Source organism: Mycteria americana, chromosome 2 (assembly GCF_035582795.1).
Source record: "Mycteria americana isolate JAX WOST 10 ecotype Jacksonville Zoo and Gardens chromosome 2, USCA_MyAme_1.0, whole genome shotgun sequence".
NCBI classification, from domain to species: Eukaryota; Metazoa; Chordata; class Aves; order Ciconiiformes; family Ciconiidae; genus Mycteria; species Mycteria americana.
The window spans coordinates 10,379,926-10,398,812 of record NC_134366.1 but is presented as its reverse complement, the minus strand read 5'-3'; the positions used below and the strand labels follow the sequence as shown (position 1 = coordinate 10,398,812).

Here is an 18,887-nt window from a genome sequence, read left to right as displayed (position 1 = left end):
CCTGTCCCCTCCCCTCCCCGCTGCTCCCAGCCCCACGACGCCCTCAGGCTCCGCCTGCCCCCGCCAGCCGCCCCACGGGCACAACGCTCCCCTGCTCGGGGAAAACCAGCCCGAGCCCCGCGCCTATTCGCTCCAGCTACTCCTCTGGCTCCGCCCCCGCTTCGGCCACGCCCCTTTCCAGCCTCACTCCCGCCTTCCTTTGAGCCACGCCCCTGGACGCTGGTTCGCCCTCCCTTCGCTTAACGATAAACCCCGCCCCTTGCCCCTCCCCCGCCTCGGGCGGTTTGGCCACGCCTCCTGGCGGTTGGGGGCAGGGCCGCGGTGTGCGCGGGGACGCTGCGTGGTGACGCAGCAGGAGGAGTTGAGGCGGTGCTGCCCGCCCTTCCTCCTCCTCCTCCTCCTCCTTCTCCTCCTCCGCGCCCCGCCGGGCGGTGACAGAGCGGCGGAGCCAGCCGCGAGCGCCGCCGCCGGGGCCCCTCAGCCACCGCCGGGGCCCGGGGGAGCAGCCGGCGCTGCCGCTGGCCATGGTGGCCCGCCTGCCGCCGGGGGGGCAGGAGCAGGCGCGGCGGCGGCGGCCGCCATTGCGCGCGGGGGCCGCGGGACTATGAAGGATGGAAGCGGACGAGGTGACGATCCGCGAGCAGAACTTCCACAGCCAAGTGCGGGAGTACACGGTAGGAGGCACCGCCCTCGCACCGCCGCGCCCCTGCGGCCCTTCCGTTGGGCCCCCGCGGCCGCCTGCCCTCGCAGCTCCCCGGCTGCGCGATCCCCCCTCCCGCCTTCCTCCCTGACCTGTCATTGCGGTGCCCCGGAGGCCGCGCTGCCGCGGGACCCCCCTCCCTCCCCTCCCCCCCCCCCCCCCCCCGCGCCTTGCCGTGCTCCCCTCCCCCCCCCCCCCCCCCCAGTCCCTGTCGCCGGGCAGCCGTGGGGTTGTCCCACTCTTTCGTTGCCTGCCCTTCGCTGCTTCGCCCCTCGCCCTAGCTCCCGTGTCTAGGCTGACTCGGGTGGCCTGTCCCGTGGACATAGCTGTGCGTGCATCTCCTCCTCCAGGCTGGGTGTGAGGGGGCGTGAGAGCCGGCTGTGAGGATCCCAACTCTGACCCCGTTGTGGGTCTTCCTCTCCCAGTACCTTCAGCGAAAAGGGGAAATACCGTGTATACATGCAGGACATGGGCGTGTTTCTGAATGTACTCTTGTGCGCTGTGCTGTGTGTTGAACACCTCAGGCTTCAAATGCAGCCTTGGTACTGCTAGATTTGCGTGGGATTTTGTGTTACCGCTGTGGTACTAAGGTCCTCCTGTCTTTTGCTGCAGTGTTTACAATGGATCCCTGTAACCTTCATGTTTTCCCTGACCCCTCATGTCGTTCTTAGTGCTGCTGCTGCGTGCCCTATACTCTCCAAAGTGGAGCGATACAGAGTGCAGTGCCTGTGCTGTCCCATCTTCCTCAACCTTCTGTAGTCAAGTGCAACACTACACCTTACATGCAGATGGAGAAAACTGTTGCAGTTTCCTCTCTGCCTCATAGTTGTCTTCAGGACTATTCAAAGCCGATAAAGGTGTTTTGGTGGAGCTTGTCTCTCTTCTGCTTCACTTCAAGGAAGGAAATACATGCTGCACATAGGAGACATGCAGTGTTGTCTTCTATGCACATGCTATCCTAACTTAGCTGGGTAGTCGCATTCCCTTTGCAGTTACCGCTGTTATTTTTCAGCTGTATTGGGAGACAATATTAAATATTGCTGTTGACTGATTTATGTAGGCCTACGGCTAGGTTATTTAATAAAAGAGACTTGGAACCTTAGTGTGTTAATTTCTTTTCTATATTTTAAGAATCCATATATTAAGGCCTTCTTGCTTTTGGTGAAGTATTATATTTCTGGGATATTTTTTTCTGAAGAGGGCAAAACAAGTCTGTGTGAAGACAACTGTTACTTTAGGAGATTTTCTGGACCTTCACTTTTCTGTGTGTGGATGTAGTGTATGTCATGAGAGCTGTGATCAGTGGAGGGGCATAAAAAGAAAAATACTCTTTTGTAAAGAAGTCTTTAAGGATTATCTTAATCTCCTTTGTGCTATGAAAACACAGGTGCATGTGCAAATCATGCATCTCTTCTGGATGCTAGCATCCATCTTTTCCCTAGTGTCCATTTTTCTTTTTGTATTTCTTTGTGCGCTAATTATCTCCTACTTATATCCTCCAGAGTCTTGTTCTGGTACATCGTATGCTATGTATTGTGCTTTTGTACGTAGTAGCATGCACAGATTTTGAGTCTGAAGGAATAGCTGTGTGCACCCTCTCCAGGTACTCTTACAAATAGTGAAGGTCTATTAAATTCTTAAAGAACTAGCTTATCTATACTGCAACTACTTCTCTAAAGCTTTTTCAGCCCCTCTAGTGCAATTGGTAACTCTTCCTGTTGGTGTAATCACGTAAGAAATCACATAAGACATCAAGAACTCATATTTTACAGGGGCAGTGTTGCTTTCTTTGGACAGTGAAGGCAGGATATTCAGTGAATGGCTTCTTGCTCTTGAAACTATACTTTGATCTTTAGTACTGATGACAAGTCATCTAAGTTATTGTTCAATCAGTGGGGATAATAACAATTTGCCTTTTAAATCATGCATTGGTACAGCTGTGATCTTGTCTTTAACTGAGGTTGGAAGACCACGGGGTTTTATGAGGGCATAAACTGTTGCCATCCACAGCTGAGTATACAACCTTCTTGTGGCTCTCGCGTAGCTGCAGAAGTGTATTGCAGGTCTCATTACACTTGTGGTTAGTTTAAGCATAACAAAGTACACAGAGTATGTTGTTTACATGTACCATTATGTTAACATCCCCTCCTAATCATTCCTGCCTTTGCTGGTTATGAAGTTACATGGTGAATATAATTTCTTAAAATATGCAAATAGACAGTTGTCATGTGGGTAGTGGGTATAATCATCGGCCCCTCAGCTGGAGGAGGGAACGTTTCTGACACATGCACAAGACTGTCATTCCAGCTGCAGGTGGGCTGGGGGCAATGGAGCAGTTAATAGAAGGATTTGATGTTTCTTGTGTAATGTTACAGTGGAGGAAACCTCTATCTGCCTGTAAGAAGTAAGTCAAATTTATGGAATCTGGTCGTATTGTCTTTGGAGACCTGGCTGTGTGGCCCAGTCTTTACTGGAGGCTAAAATGGTATATTCATGAGAGGAGAGAAATCAAAGTACGTTGATGTAGTTGAAAAGAAAACCCTTTTCATGCTTCTTTTACAACTTTTCTTCATTTTCTTTGAATAGATACAGCATTTCTGGATCGTGCATTCTGATGGAGTCCTAAGGGCATGCTAAGCTTAACTTCAGTGTAATGCTTCATTTCTGTTTCATCTATTCTCTTAACTGGCAAGCTACAAAGTTTTCCATAAAGTTGTGTTATGTAACAAAAATTAAAGGCTTGTTATCCTTCTTCTGGTGGTGCCTGTCTCTTTCTGTGGGTGCCAACTTGTGCTAATTCCACCTTGAAAAGAGAAATGTTTCTGACACATGTTTATAGATTGAGCAAGGGTAGTAAAAGATTATTTTTTTAAACAAATCCTTCATCTGCTTTTGAGGTGACTGTCTCTGTGATTTAATGCTTAATTTAACTTAGGCCCTTTCATTCTTGACCTTGTTTGGAGTGTCTGAGTGGTACCTGTTGTTTTTCAAGGGGGTGGCTGTTGGCAACAAAATAATCTGCCTTGTATTTTGTTTCTTCATGAGGATGATCTTTTACTAATAGGAGGTTAACTCCCTTGTCTAGTTTCGGCATGGCTCTTCAAATATGGATCTGCTGTGTTGAGGATATGTTGTTTGGAGTAGTTATTGAAAACACACAGGCTCTTTCAGACTTGTATGAACTTTAAAATTCAGATTCAGTGAAGTAAACATGGAGATTGAGAACTGATGACCTAGTATAAGAGACATGACACAGCCATGAGTTTGCTCTAAGTCAGTGAGAGCCTTGAGTTCAATAAAGCCGGAGTCATACTCAGTTCTAATTAAAAGGGGCATCTTTCTGAAAAACAGCTTTAGTTGGTTACAAAATATAGAAGAGTGTCTGTGTTCTGTACTCGATCAGCATTCATGTGAAAGAGTTGTAAAGGCCAGACAATGTTCTGTGCTGGTCTGATACTGTTAGTTTCGTACACTTAATTGGTCTGCCTTTCTTGTTCCTTTAGATTCATTTATAGTTTGCTGAGATCTTTCACGTCCGTGGAAGATATTTAAGCTTTTAGGGAACTGCTTTTCCCTTGTGTCCTGTTATAATTATGTTGTATAAACAGACATAATAAAGTGTTCCATTCTCCACTACTATTGTTGTGAAGTGTTTATTTCAAACGCAAATCAAGTAAGTGCAATGGTTCAATCTCTTTGTGTTCCCCTGGGTTTACTTTTTAGAATGTTCTTGCACTCCTTTTTTTCCAGTTTGAGTCTTCTATTGTGCAATAGTAATTTGTATTTTTAAAATTTAGATCTACTTTTTGATGTTATTTTTCCATTTACAAAGTGTAGGATTTTGAGTGTGTAGAAGTAGACACATACACTTGGTTATGAGGTTTCCTTGGCAAAATAAATACACTGTGCTTGCATTTGTAGTGTGGGGAAAACTGTGGAAGAAAACAATTTGGTGGCCATAGAATTATTAGTTAGAAAGCTTAAGAGCAAACATAATTTATTTGGAAATGACTTAATTATATTAAAGATGTCATGAAAAAAATCAGTCCTGGCAGAATAAGTTCAAATACAAAAGTGCTATTATAACTCTAATTGCTTTGTGCAAGTCCAGGCAGACATTGAAACTGGTGTAGTATGTAGTTTTATGAATAATGTCAGATGCTTCCATTTGAAGGACTAAATGTCTTCAGGGGTGTAGGCTTCAGATGCTACATATTTGGAGAAACTTAGTTTCTCTATTTCTTAATGCAATTCCCTCTACAGAAAGGCTTTTTTTTAAAACAAAACATACCACTTTAAAATTTATTTTTGCTTCAGCTATGTTAAGGTTGGGTTTTGTGTGTGTGTTTGTTTTTTTTTTTTTTTTTTTTAAATTTTTACAGGTGATACAATGGTTATTTAGGGTGTGTGTAGATCTGAATCTAAAAATAATTTCTAGCAGTTTAGAAAGGCATTTTTAGGTAGTTGCAACTGTATCATGTCTTTGATTTTTGTATGCAACTTCATGCTAATACTAGTGGCTTTGTTTTCTTCTCTGGTTTCTCTTTGTACCTTTTGACCTCCCGTCCTATTTTGGGGTAGAGAGGTGTTCAGGATTCTTCTATGTGAACTAGTGCGGTATGGTTACTGTTGGCATTTGTGCCCTATATATGGCTGTAAAATGAGAAAGCTGATTTGAGTACGGTACTACTCCTGTTGGTAGTGTGTTCTTGTTCCTGACCAGCTCTGTGTCCTTAAATTTATGCCCCAGACAAAAACTGTAATCTTCATTGACCCTTTTTTATGCCAGAAGTGATGATATTCTGATAGTGGGCCAGGAAGAAAATGCTGACTAGAAGCATGAGTGTGTGTGGCTCTTTTTTTAAGAGCAAACTTATTACAAATACTGAAATGTTTTTGTTTGAATATTTATGCAAGTTTTATCTCTTAATCAATAAAATTGATGCCTTTCAAATTTTTTTACCTATGCTCTGAAAATTTGAGGAGTGATTTATATCTTAAATGGCTTCTTGTATCTCAAAAATAACTTTGTCTAGGTTTCTTAACCTTGCTTCTTTTTAAAAATTCTTTGGAAAAGAATTGTAACTGAATAAAGGAGTATTTGTGGCAGTGGCATGAGGTACAAGGCTGAAAGATTGGTACATTTAACATAATTACATATATAAAATGTTGGCATCATTCTGTCATCTTAAAAATATACCTGTACTTGTAAACATGGGTGCTGTACTGAACTTTAAGAAGTGATGAGTCATCTTTTGGCTGCTGGTCCTCAGGATCAGCACTGGTAGATCCATCTGGAATCAATAGGCATCTCCAAGTACTTGGCGTAGACAAGTGGCTAGAGAGATACTTACTCCCAAAACAGGAACAAATTTTGGAGAGTTCCACTTTTTCCGTTTACATAAAATAAGCATGAAAGGCTGAAGTGTAAAAAGTTGCTATTAGTTACAGTTCAAAATAATTCCTTTTGAATCCTGGTGTGTTTATTTGTGGTAGCAATTGACCAAAAGGGTGACACTTTCGTGGGAGGTACAGACATCTGTTTAAGAAAATTTAGATTAAGGTGTAAATTAGATTTGAGAAAATGTAATGAAAAGTGAAATAACTGATAGCAAACTAGTTATTGATTACAAGACCACAGACAAGCATATCTGTCTTGGGTTTTGTCTGGATAGCTGGTCATGTAGTAGAGGGACTGGATAAGATGGCAGGATGTAACTGGGAGATCGTAGGGTTGTAATGATCGTCTTGGTCTTTGCTGTGATGTAGGGGTGCTGAGTGTGATTGAATTTATAAGCCCAAGACCCTCTGGAAAGAAGTGTTTTCAGAGATGTTGAGGGGTGGGTGAAGCAGAGAGCAGAGCAGCAGAGAAGGTGGTAATATCAGAGTGGAGAGAGAAGCTGAAACATGTTGCCAGTGAAGTTATGATAAGAAAGTGGGAGTTCAGTTCTGGTGACATGGATGGGAATTTGGGTTAACTATCTAAAGGAAACATTTCATTCAATATAAGCTTATTGTGTTTATTTGAAGGTTATGTAAGTTATATGTACATATATATATATGTATGTGGTTTTTTTTAAACTGCAGTGCTTTCTCCTTTCCTGTCTTTCACCCTCCCCTATTTCGTTTGGTATTTATCCTCATTTAGGGAGGGCAGTGATAACTCTTGTTGAGAAAGTCTTAGCCTCTGTGATACTCCCTGTTCTCTCCATGCCCTCCCCCTTACCTTGAAAACCACGGATGCTTTCCTGTAAACATGTACTTCTGTCAAATGACTAGGGACACTGACTTCTTGGTAACATTAATGTACAAGAATTTACATAACTTATAACACAGGGACAGGAGAGGCTTTGAAAGTCATGATTGTAGCTTATGTTTTTATGCATATAATAATTAACAGCCTGGGTTGTTGGATCACTCTAAAAGGTAAGCATACAGCTAGGTAGAGATGACCTGGAATAAGTTACTGCTGTAACCTCCTTATTAGTCATTCATGTGACAAGTGAAATTGCTTCATACTTTCAGCAGCTTTGAGCTGTTGCTCTTTGTGGCTCAATTTACTCTTGTGAAGATGGTAACAAAACTCATGTTGACATTTTATCAGCTTGCTGTTGAATATGTATCGTAGTGTTGCCGAGATGCTTCCCATACAGAGGTTTCTAGTTTCTTGATTAACTGAATGTATTAAAAGTTGTTTCTAACTATCATCAACATGGTTCCAAGAAAGACCCCAGTGCTTTGTAGTGTTTTGATATTTGAGCACGTTGATAATAATTTGGCTTTGAAAATTTTGATTAACTGGAAAATATTATTCTACAGAACTTTGTTTCAGTTCCTCTATTTCCATATCACGTGTCCTCTCCGCAGCAAGTAGTATGTATATAGATGGCATTGAAGCCTGTGTATGGCTGAGTTTAATATATAGAGGATAGAAGCAGTATATGTGCATGATTTCCCCCCCCTTTTTATCTTCTTAGCTTATAGTGGTATGGCTTCCAGTGTTAGGCTCCACAATTGCAATCGAAACGTGGTGCTTCACGGTTTTACTGTTGGTTTTAAGTGCCTGTTTATGCCTTGAGTATCCCATTTTTTCCATTACCTAACCATTACCTAACTGTTCTTCCCATCAGCTAAATATGTTAAAAATAGAAAGTATTGATGCTCATGAGTTTGTGTTTGACAATAGCAACACGTCTAAAATATTTGCTGAGTTTAAGACTGTGTTAACTTAGGTCCAGTAGAGAGTCCGCATAATTGGTGAGAATTATGAAGACATACAAGTATTGCAGTTTAAATATGTTTTTGTTGTGGGAGTGGGGGCGAAAAAAAAAGATGTGCTACTTAAAAATTCAATAGTATGTATATGTGAGAAGACAAGGAAGAGAGTTTTTATGAGTTTGGAGGAGAAAATTCATTAGCTCTGTCTTCTAAGATAGTTATGCATCTTGCCCTGGAAATTAGTATTAGCCAAAGAAGCTGTCTTAACACAAATAAATAATTTACCAAGTTTGTATTAATGAGACTTTTGAGGTTATTTTTGCAGAAAGGAATTTTTAATGGAATGACTCTGTGAAGTTTTAATATAACTGATTATTATAGCCTGGCTGTAAAGTGTTGAATAATAACTTCATTCAGTGGCAGAATGTTAGCATGATCTAGGTTGGTGCTGTTGGTGTTAATTCTAGAGAGTGTTTTTAAATCTTCCACTAATGCTGAAAACTATTCTTGAATCTGATTTTAATGGCATTGCTGTAGCTCATACAGGTCAAAGAAAAATGACTTGCAGTCTTTTTTTTTTTTTTTTTTTTTGAGGGGTTTTGAGTGTGTTACTGGGTATAGAATACAGTACCCTGAACAAAGGTATCTTGGGCCTATTACTAAGGGTTGTGGAGGTGTCATAAAATACTTGTTTTTCCCTCTACCCAGCAACATAAATACATTACCATTAAGTACATAAAAGGGAATGAAAAGCTAACATTCATATATTGATTTGAATTCTTTCATTAGTTTGAAGTGGGGCTCTGCTGCTGGTGAAGTTAATGTGAAGGTAGTTTTAAGTGAATGACATATGGAAGCTGCCTTCTGAAGGGCTGTAGAGACTGGGTTTTTTTATCTTCAGCTGAACAGTATTTCTAGCACATGGAATATGTTTTTGGGTTTTTTGTACTTTGTTAGATCCTGGAGTTTTTTCCTAGATGAGCAAGTCTAGGCACCCAGCCTCTGAAACACTTGTGATTTCTTCATGACTTAGGAACTAACAAAAAAAGTGAGTCAACCTCTTACATGTGTCTTAAACCAGGGAGGAGTCCTGAGAGGAGACCGTACACATTGGGGAAATCATAGGTGTGGAGGGCTGTATTAATGAGTAAAATTAATCTGTAGTCACAAGACTTATTTGACATATTCTCATAAGGTTGAATTTAGTGTGTCATGCTAAGTGTATAAGGCTGGCTGGGTTAGAGTGAACTTAATCTAAACACAGAGCGTAGAGTTTTTAAGAATAAGTAATACTTCATTTTGAGAAAAATGAGGTGTCCAAAGCAGATGATATTATGAATGCCAAGGTCAAACTCAGAGCAGAGCTAAAAATTTTAGTTTTCTTTAGGGTACATAGTTTGTTCTAGGTAACTTAACTGTTGACACATCCAAAACAGGTGGAATACCTTGTTTGCTTTTTAGATGTCAGTAGGATAATGGAGTTATTAGAAATAGCCCGATGAGAACTGCTTGTCTCCACCTGTATTTTCTTGCTATTTATTCCTGCCATCCTTTCCAGGAGTCAACAAAAGTGGGTGCCAAGTGGGACAGTAGGAGGAAGCTTTTTAGTTGCCATGTGGTGTTTTAATGCATATCAAAATACTTTAGCAGCATGAGAGCAGGAAGAGATGGGTCTACAATGCTGTATTTAGTTGTTTTCTATTATAGAAATTAAAACCCAGAAGTACAACACTACTACTTTTCTGTAAGCAGTAATCACAGTCAAGCAAAACACTGACAGTTCCATTTTCCACTCTTAAACATGTTCTAGATGTATTCTACGGGGTGGTGTTACCCAGGATGATTTCTACCTTTTCTCTGTGCTGTTTTTTCTATTTAGGGAGAAGGACGCTTTCTGTAAAGTAACAGCAAGAAGTGGAGATATTCTTCATTATATTCTTCATTATGTCTGTGGCTTTTTTTTTTTGCATATCCTTTGCATAGAAATGCTGGTGGATGTAATAGCAGTAACTTTTTGTTTTAATACTGACACAGCCACTACTTCAAAATAAAGTTATTTCTTTCCTTCCCTTATTTCTTAGTTTTTTGGAGCTCCTTGAGCTTTCATTTCATACATAGCGTAGTACAATGCTGTTCACTTCTTGTCTGTTTTCTCCTCCAGGTTTACTCTCCCTATTCTAAATGGTAGTATGCAGTCAAGTGGGAGGAAATGATAACTTTTTTCACTTTGCTTTTCAAGTGGAAATCTTGAACCTGTGTTTCATGTTTGGAAGTGTGTTATATCAAAGAACATTACTAAGGTCTGTGACTTCTTCCTGCAAAGGACTTCTGTGGTGGTTCCTTACCTCTAAAAGATGGCATTCTGTAAGATGGCCAGCTTTTTCATAGTCGGAGGACATCCCTGACGCAGTCCTACAGGGGCCTGTGCCTACACTAATACTTTTAAACACATTCATAAATGACCTGGAGAAGGGTATGAATTACAAGATGACAACATTTCTAATGGGGCTGATTTATTCAGGATAGTAGAAAAGAAGGCTGACTGGACCCCAGCCTCCTGCTCAAAGCAGGGTCAGTTATGAGATCAGACTAGGTTGCTTAAGGCTTGAAAACCTCCAGGGATGGAGACTGTACAACCTTGCCGGGTTGGTTGTTGGTTCCACTGCTTGGCCCTCCTCATGGAGGGGATTTCTCCTTACCTCCAGTCTCATCCTCCCACTGTGCACTGCTGTCAAGAGCCCAGCTTTGCCTTCTTAATGACCTCCTCATAGGTACTGGCAAGCTGCTATCAGGTCCTCCTGAAGCCTTGTCGTCCTCAGGCTGAACAAACTGAGGTCCTTCAGCCTGTCTGCACCAGGCAAGTGTTCGAGCCTCCTGACCATCTTGGTGATCTTCCTTGCTGCTATAACCAATGTCTTTCCTATATTGGAGGCTCAAAACTCGGCACAGCAACTACATGTGACCTGATGAATGCTGACTGGAGAGAGAGAATTACTTCCTATGATTATTGGCTTAGCTTCTGGTAATACAGCCCAGGATGCTCTTGGGAGTGTTTGCTGCCAGGGCATACTGATTGACAGGTATTGAACAATTACTGGACAATGCAGCTGTATGTTTTTTTCCTAGGATAAACTACAGCTATATTTCCTGCACAACAGTTAGGAAGAATATCGTGCTATATAAATAGAAGCTGTTGATCTTTCTGTACACGAAAATGCAGCTTTTAATACACACAGACACATGAACTACAATTGTGAATGATGGTTGTATCTTGTGCATTTTGAGCATTTTCTTTCTTAGCATGGAAGTGTAGCTCTAGCACTTGCAACAGAATATGATGCTTTACCAATCTGAGGCATGAATTTCAGTGCCAAAGTTTTAAAGATCATCCATGTGGACAAATTAATGCCAGCTGATCTTTAGTAACTGTCAGTGGGCTAAGTACAATGGAATTTGAGTTAGTTAAAACCTTTATTGCTTGTGTTTAATGCTAGACTCTTCAGTGCCAGCCGCTTAGATGCACTTAGTTATGAACTGAAATGCATGCAGTTTATCTCCAGCTCCATTCTCACAGGAGCGGAGAGCTGTCTGGTACAGATCCAAAAGTATGACTTGGATCATGCTTGGATGACTTTGGATGACAGATCCGAAATGATACTATGGAAGAGATGGATACAAGATACCTAAGAATGTAGTGGAGTGCATCTCCAGAAGTAGCCTCTCTTGGCCTGTCTGGTGTGTAATCCAAGCAGGAGCATAAAGCACTTCCTTTCCCAAATGAAGTTTAAGAACTCCAGGGGAAGACGGGTTTCTTTTGCTTGACTTACAAGAGGTTGTATTTAGTCCATGCAAAGAGATGTGAATAAATTATATGCTCGAGGTTTAAAGACTTCTTAATGTGCTGCCTGTTAAAAGGGAGCCCCTAGATAATAGTGTAGAATCCATGCATTTTGTTTTCAGTTACTGAGTGGTGTGGAGAGGGAACACAAAAAAAGACATTAAAAATTATTAAAAATTGCTTCGCCTGACTGTTTGGCTATAACCATATAAAATTCTCGGGCTCCTCTTAACTTCCTTTATATTTTGATGCAGCTGGTCACACAAGGACTGAGAGTATTTCCCCTGTAATGTGACAACGTACCATAGTTGGGTTTAAAGTAGCTTCCCAGGAGCAGTCTAACTGTGGCAACAGATCCACAACTATTTTGCCCATCCATAAAGTTGGAATGACTTTAAGGAAATAAATTTTAAGATTGGAAGTTGTTATTTGTTGGTGTTTTTTTTTTTTTTAAGTTGACACTATCAGGGAACGTCAGAAATCCTTATTCATCAGTTATGTACATTCTCTGCACAGTGTCTTCACTTTTGCCTCAAGTCAAACTTGGAAGAGCTTCATTTGAGCTCCAGTGAAAAACTCCTTGCAGAGAACTTGGGGTTATGAGCAATATAGCTTGTCCTAGATTTGCTGCATTTGCAGCGTCCTTAACTTTTGTCAGCTTTTATTGTGGAGATGGGTGATGGCATAAAAGATTGCTTTTTGGTTGAAAACATGGCTTGCAGTATGATTTGGATTTAATATTGCATTCCAATATTGGTTCCAATACTGTCACATATAATAGTTTTCTGGAGAAAAGATGGCATTTAACAAATATAGGCATTTCTTTCACTGAAGATATCAGTGTAGATTTATGTATGGTGGGTTTTTTTTGTTATTAGTGCCCTATTTCAGTATGACTACCTATGCTTTTTAATAAGTGATTAGAAATGAAAGTTGACAGATGATTTAGGGTACTATGAACATATGTATATGTGAATTTGGCCTCTTCTAAGGTTTTTTTAAGAAAGTCAAATTAGGAGTTGTTGAGAACTGTATTTTCTGAAGCCACATGACTATTGGTAGAGTGTTTCTTTTGCATATGCCAAGGGCTATACCCAGGAAATGCATTGAAAGGTATTTCTTAAACTAGGGTCAATGTGCCTTAGTAGAAGAGCTGTAAAGTGAGTAAGAAACTGGCTGTAGTGTACATGATAATAGGTGTTGTGTTTGGGGAGAAAAAAGCTCCTGTTCAGTTTCCCCAGGTATCAGTATTAAGAGCAATCTTGCTCAACATAGATGAAAATGAAGTAAAACATTCTGTTGTTATCACAAAACTAATTCTTTAGGAGATGTAGTCAACACAAAGGAGGGTTAGAACATGGTGCAGAAAGGACTTGATTACCCCAAAATAATAGATGTAGTATGAAATTAAGGTGTGGTTTTTGAAAGGGGGGAAAAAAAAAAAGAGACATGGTGATGAACTTGAACCCTAAAACCAAGTTTCTACTGTAACTTGAGAGCTGCTCTCCTGGAAGCAATTGGGGAGGACAGTGTGGATGGATTCAGCAATCAGAGGATAATGCTAAGTTACTAGCATTGTTCTCAGTGAATGTGTTGAAGTATTTTCAGTACAGAAAGGAAGACTTAGTGCTGTTATATATAACCGTAAGACCTTACCTGGAGTACTACATACAAGCCCAGTCATTCCTAATTGAGAAACATGAACTGAAGCTAGAACAAATACAAACAAGGGCTGTATTTTTTTTGCAGTACAAAAATGTCCTGGAACAAAGAGCGGTATGAGGAATAAGAACAGAGGATTGCAGTGTGACAGGACAGTGGAATCTATGCTTTGGCTATCATGGGCAACACATTCCTTTTCCCCAACTTAACTGAGTTCCACTCTAAAAATAGTTAGGATGCTGGCTTTTGCTACTCCCTTTAGAAAGCTATTCAGAATGCATGATTAGAAATACTTCAGGATCATAGGTTTCACGAAGTATAAGTTGAGACTGAAGTAATATTTCTGAGTTTGCTTATTGACTTGTTTTGGTCAGTATGAAGAACTTTTAACTTACGAATACTCTTTTGTTAAGATCCTAAAGCTTTCACTGATTAGAACTTACTTGATTCTTTTCTTGTCGATTTGTTTTAGAATTATGTGTATCTTCAGTAATAACTTTATCAAATATTTACAAAATCGTTCTCAATTCTGACAGAAGTAGAGGGATAATTACACTAAGATATATAGTTACACCTTATTGCTGAGTTGCAAAGTAGCTGTCATCTAAAACTGGAAATACAGCGTTTGACAGTTCATGTTACTGGACAGCTTTCTCCTGCTGTGCCCTCAAAATACCTCTGTTATCTCAGTGGTACCTTGTAAGTACAGACCCACATTTTCATTGTAACCTTGCTATCACAGATAGAATAAAGGTTACCTATTTTATTTGAAGATACAAACAAGATTGCTGTCATTTTTATTCTTGTTTTAAATAAAATTAAACAAAAAACCAAGCTTAACTATATCTTTAAGTTTATTTTACACAGGAGCAGTGTTATTTGGGTCTGAGATTTTTTTTTTTTCTTTTTAAAGAATTTTAATGACCCTGTATATGTGATACCTAATTTTCAAAAGTGGATGCCTAAAATTAGATGTGTCTATCTGTAGCCTTGGTCTAGTTTTCAGAGGAACTGGAAACCTAGAGAAGGACTCTTCTTTCAGCACTAACATTGTGTTTTCCGATACTGACAGGACAAGCTGTGTCACAGTACTCTGAAAACCCAAGGCTGTTCTCAGATTTTGTTCTTCCTGATTCAAAAATATACCAGCACATTTTTTTTTATTAAATCTTAATAAAATTATTTATTAATAGAATTCTTTATTTAAATAATTAAATTCTTTATCAAACCCCTTTCCTCCTTGAGGCATCTTCTGGAAAGTTGGAGTGGTGAACTCTATTCAGATTACATAGTTGAATTCAGAGATCTAGTTATGAAATGTAATTTTCAGCATCTCTATTTCAGATATCACCGTTGTGTGTTGCTTGTGCAGAGAACGAGTTCAGTTGCCATTTTCGGACCTATGGCACTGTAATACTTCAGGGGGACATCCGTAGGGCAGTTGCAGGCACCCACATGCCATGCTCAGACACTTGGCTATGCTTTGGGGTTGTTTTTTTTGTCTAAAATGTCGGACTACATGAAAGAAATAACTTTCCCAGTTTATTTTTATTAGTATTTTGTAAAAAGTCTGTCTTTCCTGATTGGGCGATACATTCTTTCCACCTCTGATTCTGCTGATTTGGATGTAATATACTTATTTAGATGTAATTTTTTTAAGGTATATCATCACTACCCTCACTTTCACTTTTTCCTTTCACTTAGGGTAGCTTTTCTGCTCCTGATTTTTTTTAGGACAGTAAGTTCTTAAAGGCAACAGATATTTAAATGACTGATTAAAGAAATAGTTCAGCTGTGGCCCAGTGAAGTAATTTTGCAATTTCAGATCACAAAGCAGATTAAAGCTCAGACCGAAGCAGAACCCATTTAGGGTGCCAATATTATGAACTGCAGATCCAGGCAGGGCCAATTAAACAAAACAGCTTGTACAGGTAATAGGGTAAACTCAAATAATAGTAAAAACTGCTAAAACAGTTTTGCCTGATTCAGTTGGTTAGCTGCTGTGTGTTAAGACTTATTTGGTGGCTATTAGTGTTGTGCACAAGCAAAAGAATCTTAACAGTTTGGACTACTTCAAGTAGCTTCTCAGCCTGTGGTGGGTAGGTTATCTGTTTCCCGCAGGCTAATAAAAAGCAAAATACATTGTGTTGGTATACAGCACTGTTCACTATGACTGCTCGGGTACTAGTGAAGGCTAAGGGCCACAGCATCACGGAATGGCATGCTTTGTTCTTGTTTTGTTTCTGACTGACTCATGTTTTTAATAGGTACCAACAAACAAGATTAAGGAAGCAGTGTTGAGCCACTAATGCCTCATTCAGGAGCAAATAAAATCTTTTTTTCTATGTGTTTCCCACAAAGGCTTGGAGGGTTAAAACTGTCTTGCTGTTTGATTCCTTTCCTCTGAGATTTCCAACATATTAGTAGGTGTGTTGGTCTTACCTTATTCTATTGAAATTCTAGTGCTAAATCTTAGAAACAGCTTGATGCAAGTCACGCTGGGATCAAGGTACATCTGACTTAAATAAGCTACCTACCTTAGGAGGAGGGAAATTGTGCCCTTGGCTTCTGACTGTAAAGGAAATGTCATGTTTGACTAGTTCATGCTTGGACATCCACTGTAGGCAGATGAGTCTCTCTTGTGTGTGTTGTTGCCTGGAATTTGTTTGATTCAAGACATGATGGAAACAGTAAACATAACTGCTTTCTTCTTTCCACATATGTTGATAGTTTACTCAAAAATAGATCTTCAAGAGCCCATCGTATAAAATATGATTACCCATAGGTTACATGTGAAGGGGATACAAAGTGTGGTAACTTTTACAACTCAAGTGGATTCAAACTTTAAAAAACAACCCACCCCACCACACCCACCCCTCCCCCAAACAAAAAATCACACTGTAAATAAGGCTTTTTCTTAATTTTAGAGTAAAACTGGCTGGCCATATAATTGATCCAATGCCTGTTACTCTAATTAAACTGTTCTTATTGGTTTAACTTTCTATTAATAAGATATAAAACATAGCAGTGTTAACATCTACGTAGAATACAATTTTGTTGATCTGAATTAAATTTTAAATTGTTGATACTGGATTTCCTGTTTATTCTTATTATAATCCAGGCATTTCTTCACAACCTAATAAATGCAATGTTTTTTTTCCAGATCTGTTTTCTCCTATTTGCTGTTCTCTACATAGTTTCCTACTTCATAATCACAAGATACAAAAGGAAAGCAGGTAAGCATAGACTTTTTAATATCTTGAAAAATAACTTTGTTTTTCAAGTGAATAGGTGATTCTTTTTCTCTCCGCCTCCACAAGGAAAGCAGGAGAACTAGATTAGATCTCTGACCAAAAGGGTTTCCCAGGCTGCTGGTCTATGGCAGCCTGGACTGATCTGATTGCATGTGCTGCTGTCTTGCTCTCTATCTGCTCCCTTTGTCCTTGAGCCACGAGTTTCCATCACCTCCCTTGTGCCCACTCTTGCACTTCCCAGACCCTTCAATGTGCCTTCTAATATCACTAACCAAGGGACAGTGCACTGAAGCATCTTGGAAAAGGATCAGTGAGTGCTGTAGCTGGCACTCTGAGTGAGAATGGGTGGCTGTTACGGAGGTGGTGTGGATGGCCACAATCAGTTGTTCTGTTGTGACTCTGTGGCAGACTAAATTTAAACCGTTTTGACAGGGAAGAAAGGGGAGAATTTGAAGTAGATGCTTCTGCCTCCCTTGCCTTTAGATCCTGTTGTTCTCCTTTCATGTCAGCTTTTCCAGAATAAGTATCTTCAGGTTGTGTTCTAGTACCAAAATCAAGTTCAAATCTATAGCTGGTAAAGCGAAAAGGTTGCCAGTAATACAGAAGGGAAGTAGCGGATTTCTTCTAAAAATCCTGCTTTGCTCAGGTACAGTTATTTCAGTGTTCTTAATCTGTTCCTTATGACCTTATCACTGAAGTCTGATTCCTTGAGATAATCCTGTATACTTTTTTTTTCCCTTTAGAAACATTGTCTGTCTGAAACTAATCTGTAGGGACCCCTGTCGTTTTAATCTATATTTCTTCTGAAGACAAATAGCCTGAAAACCATGAGATTCCCATCAAAACCCCAGAAAAAATAACCCAATGTACTTTCACAGAAGAATTTCAAAATAGCATGATGTTAGTGGCTACATGTTTATTTCAAGTGTGTGCATGACTCTTAAGAACTTGAAACAGCTGTCTCTATTTATTCTTAGATTTTAAAATAAGATTGAGTTACCTCTCATGGAAAACCTGGGAGACTTAAAACAACAAAGTTGACTCTAAAGTTGTTTCAAATGCAGAATTGCATACATTTGTGTACAGATGTGTGTAGAGAAGGATATAAAGAATAAATGAAGGATATATTAGTGATGGACCTCTAAGTTAAATGCTGATAGTATTTTAAAAAGTTGGAATATTAACTGTGGAATAAGTGAACAAAAGTGGTCTAAAATGTGAAATAGCAGGAGGGAAACCATGATATCTTAAATCCAAAACAACAAGAACAACAACAACAACAACTCTCCTTCCCCCTCTCCCGCAAATCCCCAGGAGTGGGGGGGAGGGATGAGTAAGGGGAAGCAACTGAGTGGTCATCACTACTATTGTGGGTATGCTTTCTTGTTTTAAAAATACATTAATACTGAAAACGAAACATCTATTTAGGGATTTATAGTAGTAGTTAGTATGGACCCTAAGACTCTTCCTGTAGCTTGCCTGCTCTCCATAGTTTCAGAGATGCCCGAAGGGACAGGTCGTAGCAGCAGCTGTGGTAGTTGTAGTCTGAAAGCTTGTTTGCCGTAGAGCTCTCTGGAAGATGTTTCCAAGAAGTTTTGATCTGCATATTTAAATAAAGTGAAATAACTTCGTAGTTACATTGATTGAAAAGAGTTTAAGACTAGCAAAAAAAAAAGTATTCGTGTTCGGTAGGAACATTCTTAAAATATAGATGCTAATAAATTGTTTTAGTAATTCTAAATTTTAGTTGTAAATTAAAATTATTTCTATGTATATACATTTTAGCCTGAGGAAAGATTACTAAATATTGAATATAATCTGCTGTAATTTAATTTTCAGATGAGCAAGAGGATGAAGATGCCATTGTTAACAGGATATCGTATGTATAGCTCTTTTTTGCAGAACTTCTTTTGCTGAATATATTGTTATGATAGGAATCTTGTATGCTTCCAAATAAATAAGTCCATTTTAAATGCAACAGCAAATAGATTGCTAGAGAGCAGAGGAAAAAGATTTGATCAAGTGGCACCTTGTATTATGAAAGGCATGACAAGAGGCAACACAGTTTGGTCTAGGGCTTTTTTTCACCTGTGGTTTCCCTGGTAGGCATGAAGTTGGCCAGAATACTGCATGAGGACCTGATGCAAGAGGTGGAATTCAGTGCAAGACCTGCACCTAAGTTTAGGTCTCTAAAATATAGGTGTTTATATGGGAG

At 39.8% G+C, this 18,887-nt stretch overlaps 1 protein-coding gene across 2 annotated transcripts in view; it reads left to right on the top strand.

The window, feature by feature from the left end:
• Nucleotides 1-337: 337 nt before the first annotated feature.
• LMBR1 (limb development membrane protein 1) overlaps nucleotides 338-18,887 on the top strand; it is a 72,131-nt gene continuing 53,581 nt past the window's right edge. The window contains exons 1-3 of one of the 2 annotated variants that reach the window (XM_075492387.1): nucleotides 338-674; nucleotides 16,582-16,654; nucleotides 18,512-18,551. In XM_075492387.1, the coding sequence (XP_075348502.1) occupies nucleotides 612-674; nucleotides 16,582-16,654; nucleotides 18,512-18,551 (176 nt within the window). In that variant the 5' untranslated portion in view covers nucleotides 338-611. Of the gene's footprint in view, nucleotides 675-16,581; nucleotides 16,655-18,511; nucleotides 18,552-18,887 lie in introns of those variants that run through there. The other variant, XM_075492388.1, reaches the window with a different exon arrangement.